Source organism: Pseudorasbora parva, chromosome 12, assembly GCF_024679245.1.
Source record: "Pseudorasbora parva isolate DD20220531a chromosome 12, ASM2467924v1, whole genome shotgun sequence".
NCBI lineage: Eukaryota > Metazoa > Chordata > Actinopteri > Cypriniformes > Gobionidae > Pseudorasbora > Pseudorasbora parva.
In genome coordinates, this window is record NC_090183.1 from 41,776,526 (window position 1) to 41,789,080 (window position 12,555).

The window sequence follows — 12,555 nt, forward strand, 5'->3', positions numbered from 1 at the left end:
TGATGTCTTAAAACACGAAACGATTGGTTTCTTCGAGAAACCGAACAGTATTCATGTTATTTTTTTACTTCATATCAGACGAATCTCATCTAGTATTCCCAACACCATTACTTCCGCCAAAGAAGGTCAAAACTTGGCGTGATCATAGAATATATATATATAGATCCACATTGGTGTATGCGCGGATCGGTCGAATGAGGCATCTATGTACAATCTTCTATGACCGTGCCGGGTTTTGAGCCTCTTCAGCGGAAGTAATGGCGTTGGGAATACAAGATGAGATTCGTCTGATATGAGGTAAAAAAATTACATGAATACTGTTCGGTTTCTCGCAGAAACCAATCGTTTCGTGTTTTAAGACATCAATGTATCATCACAAGACGCAGGGTTTAATATGGATTCGTATGTATGTGTTTTTTACTCTCATAGTGGCTCTAATAGAAAAAAAACCATTGACATGCATATATACGAGCAACGGTTGGATTTAAAAATCTTCATTTGTGTTCTACTAAAGAAACAAACACATCTACATCTTGGATGCACTGGGGGTAAGCAGATAAACATCAAATTTTCATTTTTGGGTGAACTGTCCCTTTAACTTCTGGCAATCAAATTCAAGATAGAGAAAGTCATGAATATTACTCCCTTTTCATTCATCACACTGGAAATTAAGAGTAATGTCAAAGCACACTGCATTGTGAAATACAATATTCTAATGCTATGTTCCCTTCAAAGACAGATGGGATAATCGTGCTTGATATGTAACCTGTCTCTAGAAGTATCATGTGTAGAAATTGTAACTCATTTAAGTAATTTATTTGCTTTAAAGTGAATGTTTACCATTAACTGAGTTCATCTCTCAGTGCCGGGATGTGTGTTGTGCAAGTTTCCGAGTTTGAATTTTAATGTTGAGTGCTGTTCCTTTCCACTTTTTCAAGTTGGCTTTCCAAGTATTCTATGCATGAAGGCATTTGCGAGTATGTACAAACGCAGGACATATACTGTGTGCAATACTGTAGTATGCTAGCATCTGTGTAACTGCATGCTTTACGTCTATGTAACTTACGAGTGTGAGTGAGAGTAATTGTGAGTCTGCGAGTGCGTGTATGTGTGTGCGTGCTCTCGCGCCCTGGAGATGTTGCTCTGTTTGCTTACTCTGCAGGAGCTCAAGTCCCGCCGTCCTTTACTCAGCGCTGTTTGCCCCGCAGAGCTCTTTCCGGCTCCAGCACCGTGGGGTCCTCCTCTGACACCCCAACACTTCAGCACCTGAGTAGAGACAGACAGAAAGCGAGAGAGACGCACACAGAAAGAAGAACCTGGTCTAAGGTTTAAAGCCAAGCCAGATGCGAAAGGTAAGGTGTGTGCGTGTGTGAGCGCGTGCGTCTCCCTGATGGCAGCCGTGGGTCTCAAGTTACTCAGGAGGCATAAGATTACTGAAAGAGAGAGAGCTTATACAGAACACAAGGGTGTGCAGAAATCTGATTGCAATGCAGGCTGAGAAGAGGAGCAAGGCTAGAGAGGGACAGAAGCAAAAAGAGGAGCCCCACTCATCCTGGATCCGAGTGCTCACAGAAGGACCGTCCTACCCCAGAGGTTCTCCCTGGTGGGTACTTGTCTGCTGTGTTTGTTTTTACAGATGGGCTTGAGCATGCGATTTCTGTTCTTTGGATGCTGTTATCAAGATATGATTCTCAGTAAGACTTTCAAGCAATTTTTTGATCGAAAAGAATTTGCACAAATGTGAATTATAAGTTTAATAGAGATAGAGATCTTGTGTTCTCTCCGTCGAGCCACATTATTTTATGCAGTATGTGCTGTGAGATCTGATTGTATATCGAGTTTTAAGATTTGAGGACTGGAGTGAGATAACGATTGGAATTAGAAATAGTTTGTTTGGTTTGATGTTGTTGGATTTGAGCTAGAAAAAAAGGAGGAAAATTTGAATTAGAAAGCTTATAACTCAAATGTTTATATGCAAGTTAAGATGTTAGTAAATCTTTATATTATGTGGTTCATTATAACCACTATATACTCACAATATCAGTTTATTCAAAGACTTTAAAGGGATATCCGTAGCAGTACAGGTCTAAATTTTAAACATAAAGGAAGAGTTCATCCTATATGACAGTTATGTCATCATTTACTCACCCTTGTGTCCTAGCTGGATGACTTACTTATTTCTGTGGAAGATATTTTGAGAAATGTTTGTTTTTGTCCATGCAATGGAAGGCAATGGTCACCAAAACATTCTCGAACATAATTTCATCTCCCACAGAAGAAAGAAAATCATACAGCTGATGAGTGAAAAGCTGAAAATGTATGTTACGAGGTTCTGTGCTCCTACGAATTAGATAATATCTGTCTGACTTGAGAACTAAGACAGCTATAGCATTTTGTCTAATTATATTTCTGTGACTTGAGCCGGGAGAATGATTTGTGATGATTCAGATTTATGATACCGCATTTTCACAGAGTTATGCGGACAGTCTGTCTGGCACATACAATACAATACAATACTTACATAATGTGCTTGTGCACGTGCACATGGTAGTGACCAGCCCCAGAGGTGCTTAAAACAAAACAATGGCTTTGTACCTGTGATGCATGTGGGGAAACTTTCCCACACATTGGTGATCAATCTTCTAGACAAACACAATCGCGCACACACACACACACACACACACACACACACACACACACGCACACACACACACGCACACACACACACGCACACACGCACGCACGCACACACACACGCACACACAGTTGAAGGATATAGATGTCATCTCTGTCCGTGGTGCATTTTCACATCTTCAGCATTTTCCACAGACTAAGCAGTGCAGGATAAGGACAGAAGCTTCTGTCACTTGTTACCTTTGTCCCTCACTACAGTACCTTCATTTGTGAATCTCTAAAAAAACTGTAAACCCTTCCGTCATATATATATATAACACACACACCAATTAAAGGGTTTTTCAGAAATGAAAATGATGTCATTAATTCCTTACCCTCATGTCGTTCCAAACCCGTAAGACTTTTGTTCATATTCAGAACACAAATTAAGATCTTTTTTGTCCCTCCATTGACAGTCTATGCAACTACCACTTTGACGATTCAAAACTTTCATTAGAGATCATAAAAAAATAATAATAATTTGGACTAATAATAATTTGTCCAAATTGTTCAGAAGAGACATGATTACTTTATATTATGTATTTATACTTTATTAATATACAATATATTTTTTTGAGTTTCCTCAAGAACCAATGAGGTTCGTTCTCGCGTTACGCAGCACGTTTGAGCTTCAACAAGAACCAATGAGGTTCGTTCTCGTGTTACGCAGCACGTTTGAGCTTCTGCAAGAACCAATGAGGTTCGTTCTCATGTTACGGAGAACATTTGAGCTTCAACAAGAACCAATGAGGTTCAATCTCGCGTTACGCAGCACGTTTGAGCTTCAACAAGAACCAATGAGGTTCAATCTCGCGTTACGCAGCACGTTTGAGCTTCAACAAGAACCAATGAGGTTCGTTCCCGCATTACGCAACACGTTTGAGCTTCAGAAATAACCAATGAGTTTCATTCTCGTGTTAATCAGCAAGTTTAAGCTTCAACAAGAACCAATGAGGTTCATTCTCGTGTTTTGCAGCACATTTGGGCTTCAACAAGAACCAATGAGGTTCATTCTCGTGTTACGCAGCACGTTTAAGCTTCAGCAAGAACCAATGAGGTTCATTCTTGTGCATCTGACAGGTTCGATTGAGCTTCTTACGTTCGCTGATCAATGTTTATATGTGAATAAAACCTAAATTAAATCTGTTAGTTATGTAAAGCGATGAAGTTCAAATTTGGACAAAACTGCTCAATTCATATGAATTAATTTTATGAACTTTATGAACTTTTTAAAGCATCAAAATGTAAGTTCTGCCAATGGAGGGATAGAAATCGTTCAGATTTCATCAAAAAGATCAATTTTTTTTCGGAAGATAAATGAAAGTATTGCGGTTTTGGAACGACATGAGGCTGAGTAACTAATCACAGAATTTCCATTTTCTGAAGAACTATCCCTTTAAGTCTCACTGAATTCCTCATTGTCACTGAACAGGTATAATGAGATTAGTTTCCTTTGCTTTCACAAGGTCGTTGCAGTTACAGTTGAATAATGTAGGAAATAAATAAATATAAAGAAGTACAATAAATAATAAATAAACAAAAGGTGCAGAGTGCATTGGATATGGTTAACAATGACAACACAAAATATTGCAGTTGTGTAACGTACGTTTGTCTGAGAGGACTATACACAGAAAATAAAGGCAGTAGAGAATATTTAAGGTCCAAAATGAGTAAAAGTTTCTTGAATAGAATATATGTAAATTAAGTATATTATAATTCATTCACCCTCAATTTGGTCCAAACTCTTTTTTATTTCTTCTTTGGAACAAATTATTATTTATTTTTTATAAGTTTGGAATTGTATGTATAAAAAAAACATTGAACCCCAATAAATTATTTTTGGATTAACTATCGCTAGTTGCAGATACTGTACAGTCAGTTTTACATGTATTTGGCCACTATAGCTGAATATATAAATCATAATGATTTAAGCAGTGTGATGCGGTTATTCATCTTTGGGCACTGTTTGAAACTTTTCTTACAAAACAGCACTGCGGACTTCTATATTAACTAGATGCATCTTGCCAATGCTCTAAAAATGTGGCCACATGAAACAGAATGCCCAAGTAACCCACCCATCCAACAATACTCCTCTGACAATGGAAAAGATAGGCCCTGCTGTATACTAATAGGGTCAATGGAATATAACGCGGAGCGAAGGTGAGAGGTGTGCGTTACCTTCCAGTGTAGCCACACAAGCTGTCATGGAGCCAGAAGCTTTTCTCTTTGGCGGCTGTGGGTTCTATGGTGTCAAGTGGTACTAGGGGTAGCTGTTTAAATCCTCTGTTCAGGTTATGGTTACCTGTCTCTATTAAACTCTCTGGAAAATAGAACGCTGTAGATAAGAGGCCTGAACTAGACCTTTGACCTCCACCTTTGGCCCTGGCAGGAGGCAGACCCTGAGAGGAGCCTAAAGCGGCTTTTAGTCTGATTTGGTATGTTGAACATGTATATTATTGAAATCCTCTGGATTAAACAACATAAAATGTCATAGATGCTGTCGATTACCACAGAAAATAATATCAACGCACTCGTCAGATTGTACAAACAATAATAATTACTTCAACTAACATTGTAATAATTGCTCTTGATGTTGTACTTCCAGTGGGTATAAATAACTTTAAGGGTTAGTTCACCTAAAAATGAAATTGATGTCATTAATGACTCACCCTAATGACGTTCCACACCCGTAAGACCTCAGTTCATCTTCGGAACACAGTTTAAGATATTTTAGATTTAGTCCAAGAGCATATGCACACTATACTGTCCATGTACAGAAAGGTAATAAAAACATCCTCAAAGTAGTCGATATGTGACATCAGTGGGTTAATTAGAATCAAACGGTTATGAATCAGCGTATTGATTTATCATTCAGATCACCAATGTCCTGTGATTTCAGCAGTTTGGCAGTTTGACGCGCGATCCGATTCATGAATCAATACGCTGATTATCCACTGTTTAAATCTTTATTTGAGGATTGAAAACAAACCGAGAAGAGAAGACAATGCTGAATAAAGCATTGTAGTTTTTGTTATTTTTGGACCAAAATGTACTTTGGATGCTTCAAGAGATTTTAATTAACCCACTGATGTCACATATGGACTACTTTGATGATGTTTTTATTCCCTTTCTGGACATGGACAGTATAGTGTGCATACACTTGCATACGCTCTCAGACTAAATATAAAATATCTTAAACTGTGTTCTGAAGATGAACGGAGGTCTTACGAGTGTTCTTGGGTGAACTAACCCTTTAAACAAAGTAAGCTAACAAATTTAAATATAACAAATATTAATTATAAATAAATTAACCATTCCAAAAAGCATCCATCATTTGCACATATGCACCTAATTTAATCATTTGGCTACTCCATTAAAACATAATGCACAGAAAACTTTAAATTATAATTAAAATGATGTTAATGGGGCTATTGCACTAGAATAAAAAAAGAAATAAATAATATTAAATAAATTACATAAGATGTGTAGTATGATGTGAGGATGTGACATAAGAAGTGTAATTACTTACCAAGATTATCTGTGCAAAGTTAAAACCCAATAACTAATTTTGTGAACATTTTAAGCTGGTAAGCACTGTAACTTCATCTGATATGCAAAGATAACAGAAAAGGAAGTAATGTAACAATACATTGCTTACCTGTAAATCCACCTACAGGAATTACATTGGTAACAGATAACCAGTAGTTCATCCACCTAGAACACAAATCAAAAGCAATTTTAGCTTATATAAGTTTATATAATACATTTTATACTGACTCAATTAATAATAATAATTAGTTACATTTATATAGCGCTTTTCTGGGTACTCAAAGCGCTTAACATATAGAAGGGGGGTCTCCTCAACCACCACCAAAGTCAATTCATTCAACTGGATGATGCGATGGCAGCCATATTGCGCCAGAATGCCCACCACACACCAGCTGATTGGTGGAGAGGAGACAGATAAATGAAGCCAATCAGGAGAGGGGGATGATTAGGAGACAGAGGCCAGTGGGCATTTGGCCAGGATGCTGCCAAATGGCCACCTGACAGAATTTATTAAATAAATTCATACTAGTGCCTTTTGTAAATATATAAATGCATTCATTAATTAAATACATTTTGATTTCTTTGTAATAGTTGTTATATTTGAATAATGAGCCAAAATTACTGTTTATGGGAACTGATGGCAAAAAAGCAATCAAAAAGACTATCATGAATATTAAACATGAAACATTGCACCGAAAAATGAAAATTAAATTATCCTCAATATTTAGATGTTTATGCACCCTCAGATTCCAGATTTTCAAATAATTGTATCTCGGACAAATGTTGTCCTATCCTAAACCATACATCAGTAAAAAGCTTATTTATTCAGCTTTCAGGTGATGTATAAATCTCCCTGACCCCTGGTTTTGTGGTCCAGGGTCACACATATATCTGTAACCACAGATTTGCTTACAATTTCTATCTGAAAAAGGTCCCTTTTGTTGAGCACTAATAATAACAGATGCAATGCAGCAGTGTAGCTACAGGTCTCCTGCTGTTTTAAACGCCTGTACTACAATACAGAAGATGTGAATTAAAGTGTGTGTGTTGGCACGGGAGGCCATAAGGGAGAAATGATGATAAAATGCAGTTCTCAGCTCAAAAGCACACTTGGCAGAATAGACAGGGAGGACAGGAAAACAGTTCAGTTTGAATGCATTATTTATGTTTGTTTAGGCACATTCAAGGAGTTTTCAAGGAGAGACTAAAATGCTATCTGTTAGTTGTATATCTTTACAGGATTAGTTCCTCTAAAAATGGAAATTCTGTAATCGTGTACTCACCCTAATGATATAGTACCAAACCCGTAACTTAAAAAGCGCCATAAAGTATCATTATACCTGTTTAATTAAGTCAATAAAATCATGCGCTTTTGCTCTTTTTTTGGTGCAAATGAAAGTTTGTGAGAAAAATAGAGCTGACTGATTCATTTGGTAGAGGTGTTAAAATCGTTCACATCTCTGTTGAATTGTTCCTTTGGTTTAAATCTTTGCAATGAATTGGTTGATTTAGCTAGCAAGACAGGTTTGAATGGTTTGTTAACACATCAGACAGATCAGATGACTGTTAAAGTCACTATTAAATTTCAGTCTGTTCGTCACAAAGCTTCAGAAGAAATTAATTAATTATACTGTCATGTTAGTTTTGAAAGCCTCAAAAAGAAGGTAATTTGACACAACAAGATGGTGAATAAATTATGACAATCTTAATTTTTGAAAATTAATCCTTTAGCCTATAATATGCATGCTTCATTTTGAATGGACTGCAGTTGTGTGCATCGTGTTAGCTAAGATTTTATATTTTGCTTAAAATAATGGTGCTAAAAAATAAAATCTTTATTTGTTCCCTTTTCATTGTCTTGTAGAGTTTAAATTACTTTAGATTGCTTTGTTTTCTAGGTGCAACCTTACCTTCCTTGCAATAACACAACTGTTTTGTTCCCTTTGTCTTTATCTGCAGATCAGGTGACAGTACCTTGGGATTCGGCTCTCTGCTGCAGAGCCAGCCTGAATCTTCCCTGATCTCTTTGCACTTTGAGGTGGGCACACAGTGGGCTGGCTGGCCTGTGCTTTTGGCTGCTTGTCTGTCATTTCATCCTGGGTTAGGAGCCTGATCTCAGCCCCAGGGAGGGGAGGGAGGCCATGGAAGTTCCTCTAGTCAACTTTGAGAACCTGGACGACATCGGAATCAACCTGGGAGACCCGAGCGACTCGGGATATCCGACCTCACCCACCTCAGATGCCCCAGAACCAAACCACGGGTCCTGTGGCATAAATTCTCCCACGCACTCACCTCAGAGAGGAAGACGTATAAGGCGCACACCAGCCTCTCCACCAACACTCAGCAAGAAAGGAACTTCGAGCTGCAACAGTCTGATCTCCAACTGGAAGGTTCTGATGAACAGCGAGGGCAGTCCCAATGAGGCTCTCCTAGGAAAAGTAGCCAAGGATTGTTGTGAGGACTATTTTGCAGAAAAGGAGAAACTCGAAGAGGGCGAACAAAAAGTGGTTATCAACGTCTCAGGGATGATGTACGAGACAACACTCAAAACTTTGAATCAGTTCCCAGATACCTTGCTGGGTGACCCCATGAGGAGGATTGACTACTTTGATCCGATGAAGAACGAATATTTCTTTGACCGCAACCGCCCCAGCTTCGATGGAATCTTGTATTTCTATCAGTCCGGAGGTAAGATTCGGAGGCCAGCGAACGTGCCATTGGATGTGTTTGCGGATGAGATAGTGTTCTATCGACTGGGACATGAGGTCATGGAACAGTTCAGGGAAGATGAAGGTTTCATCAAAGACCCTGAGCCTCAACTCCCAACCAGTGAGATTCACCGTCAATTTTGGCTGCTCTTTGAGTACCCAGAGAGCTCCAGCGCTGCCAGGTCAGTTGCCTTAGTGTCTGTTTTTGTCATCACTATATCTATTTGTATCTTCTGCCTGGAAACGCTCCCGGAATTCCGCGACGAACGTGAATTTACACCCGCGTTCGTCAACTTAACCCGTGACGCCAATGGCACACTGCTGTCCCCTACTCCTCATCCTAAGGCCCTGGCCTCTGTCTTTACTGACCCCTTCTTTGTGGTGGAGACTATCTGTATCATTTGGTTCTGTTTTGAGCTTGGAGTACGTTTTGTGGTGTGCCCCAGCAAAAGCGAGTTTTTCAGTAATATCATGAACGTCATTGACATTGTATCCATTATGCCCTACTTCATTACCGTCATAACAGAACTGATGGCCACCCATGGAGAAGACCCCACCGCCGGCCAGAACATGTCTCTGGCCACGTTACGTGTCATCCGATTAGTGCGCGTCTTCAGGATCTTCAAGCTGTCCCGCCATTCCAAGGGCCTGCAGATTCTAGGCCAAACCCTGAAGGCCAGCATGAGGGAGCTGGGCTTGCTTATTTTCTTTCTCTTCATTGGCGTCATCCTCTTCTCAAGTGCCATTTACTTTGCTGAGGTCGACGAACCTGATACTCAGTTTGTGAGCATCCCGGAAGGATTCTGGTGGGCTGTGGTCACCATGACGACGGTCGGCTACGGTGACATGTGCCCTATCACACTAGGGGGAAAGATGGTTGGGATCCTCTGTGCCATTGCTGGTGTGCTGACCATTGCACTTCCCGTTCCCGTCATCGTCTCCAACTTCAACTACTTCTACCATCGTGAAACGGAGCAGGCGGACAAAATTGTGATTGACGCTGCTGCTGAGGCTGCTGCAAATCAGAAAAGTAGTGCTGAGGAGAAGTATGAAAGCAATTACTCGCTGGACAAGAGCAATGGGAATTGGCAGACAGGAAAAAATGGCATTCCATAAGGATCGGTATATTTCACATGACTATAGCAATAACGACTGTACAACAATGCACTTAGAAACTCTCTGTTTTATGGTTTGACAACTGCTTAATTAAGAGTTCTACATATATACCTAATGCTATGCATATACCAACAGTACCTTTGCAGAGTGTGCTGTTTCAATGGGACAAGTCGAAGGGGACGATGTTTTAGCCAAAGGCTGCTAAAAACACAAATGGATGACTATAAAACCTCAGAAGCACTATCTAGAAAAGGAAGCAAAAAAATATTTTAAGGAACATCCCTTTAAGGCTTTACAGTAATACAACCGAACTGGAAAAGGAATATGAATCACAGAAGACAAAAAAAGTACTCATGTCATCATTTGCGAGGCAAACGGCTGCGTTTGACTGAGGTCAAAACAAGCATTTAATTAATCGCGATTAAGTGCCTGTGTTGCCGAGTCCCTCAAATTAATGCAGAGGAATCATGAATCTGCACTCTGAGCATCCACCCAGCACCACCTTTTGCTGATGTTGTCGTTCCTTTAGAGTTTTGCACTGACATCACCTTTTGTCCCTGCTGCTTGTAAGAGAAAAAGCTTATGCCAAACTGTTATCCATCTTTCAATGTCACCGAATGTCTCCTCTAACAACCCTGGTAGGTGTCATACATAGTCAGGCCTGTTTTAAATTTAAATACAGTATCTTACGCATGCAAGTATGTTATATTTGGATGACCCACCGTGCTGTGGCAGCATCTGCTTGCTGCTCGTCCCACATTACCTCTGGTGTTTCTATTTTTGTCAGCATACACAAAGAACGAGACACTAGAGCTCTATCTTTAGGGTCAGAGGTTTTTTTAATTCTTTCTATGCTGACTTAGTTTTTGTACACACCTTCGTTTGGCAATTTCAGTCAGTTTCACGTCATATGTTGTGTCTTATTTGACGAATGTTTATGAAAGCACTGATGATAGCAAGTACGATACGATACACAGCACTTACGGTATTTCTGTAACCAAGGCTTCATTGGCCTACTATCAGCCTTACTTGTTATGCACATCGATATGTATGGCTGGAAAACGCACAAGAATTTAAGCATGGATTTACATGGGTTAGCACTCAAAACAAAACTTGTCGGTCAGAAGGTGTACACATTAAAGAAGCTTTAATTTAGGTTGGTCCTGTTGGTGGAGGCAACAAGTGTTCTTAAAGAACAGATTTCCATTTATCACACTAACTTAAGCTGACTTGGCAGAGAGCATGATCTCAGTGCATGTACTGTATAGTGAAACCAATTAACAATACGTCACTTCTAAAAGATGGGAAAGATTGCAGTGAATATATCATCCAGCCTAAAGACTTACATAACAAATGTATCTTATGACCAGAACCGGAATCATTATCTTACAAGCATATTAGTAACATTCATAGCTATGTGAAAACAATTACACAACGTTTTTGTCATGGAATCATGCAGATAAACATATGTCTATCTTTGAACATGATTGTAATAGATTTGTATGTATGAGATATTAGTCTTTCATAAGTGTACAATTGCTGTCTTTGGAGTAAGAGGAAGATCTGTTACGCTCATAATGACAACAGTTTTATTTATTTTTAGTGATTACACTATGTCTATAGAAATCCACAATTGATGTTTCTTTATTGCAGGAACTCACTTTTATGAGAGAACATGTCCTGCTTTATTAGCATAAAACATTGCACATTTGCATGTTTTTGTAAACGCAAAGTTGAAAAAATATTTGTTTCCAAAGCAAATTTTGATTGTAGCATTTCAGCACTGACTAAAGCAAAGCAATACAGCACTTTTCAGGGAAGCTTGAAAATTAAACTTATGCCAGCAGTTAACGTTGCATTTTTCAGACAATTAACGTATAATTGCAATATAGAACTTAAAATGCTTTTTATCATGCACTTGTAAAAGATGCATGAAAACACTGAGATCTATGAATTTGATAAAATGATCATGCTTTGACTAGAGGTAGAAATATGACATTTAAATCAACCCTCCATTGTGTCAATGGAAGAATCATAAGTATATTCCCTTAGGCATGCATTTTATGTCATATATGGAAAAATATAAATTGCAATATTGAAAGTCATTGTTCAATAAATCCTGAGAGTTCTATTTTGATTTTATACAATTATCCCACCGACGAAGGTGTTAATGCCAGTGTTATGCGGTCATTATGGGATTTAGCATCTCATGAATGTATGTTATGATATATTTTGATTGTTTAAGCACTATATTTTATTCATGATATTCTGAGTGCCTTTTATTAAATATATATTAAATGTAATGGCTCCTTCTTTGTGTGATTTAACAAGGACTCGTTGTGTGATTCTCATTGCACGATTCTGTGTCAACACAAAATCAAATATGTTTATCATACAAAACTAAACAAAAAGTAATCAAAAATTAAATCTACACATGCACTGCTTTAGTGAAGCAAAAAAATCACACTCAGCACACTGAATAAAGGCTCATACTAAAAAGCTGAAAACA

At 38.6% G+C, this 12,555-nt stretch overlaps 1 protein-coding gene across 2 annotated transcripts; it reads left to right on the forward strand.

Moving 5' to 3' along the window:
• The first annotated feature begins 859 nt into the window (after nt 1-859).
• LOC137094560 (potassium voltage-gated channel subfamily A member 10) lies at nt 860-12,286 on the forward strand. 2 transcript variants are annotated; one of them, XM_067460349.1, is made up of 2 exons: nt 860-1,603; nt 8,182-12,286. In XM_067460349.1, exon 2 carries the CDS (start codon nt 8,364-8,366, stop codon nt 10,044-10,046), a length of 1,683 nt encoding a protein of 560 aa, XP_067316450.1. In that variant the 5' UTR covers nt 860-1,603; nt 8,182-8,363; the 3' UTR covers nt 10,047-12,286. The 2 variants fall into 2 exon arrangements, with proteins under 2 accessions (XP_067316450.1, XP_067316451.1); XM_067460350.1 differs by having other exon boundaries at nt 860-1,352.
• Nucleotides 12,287-12,555: the final 269 nt, after the last annotated feature.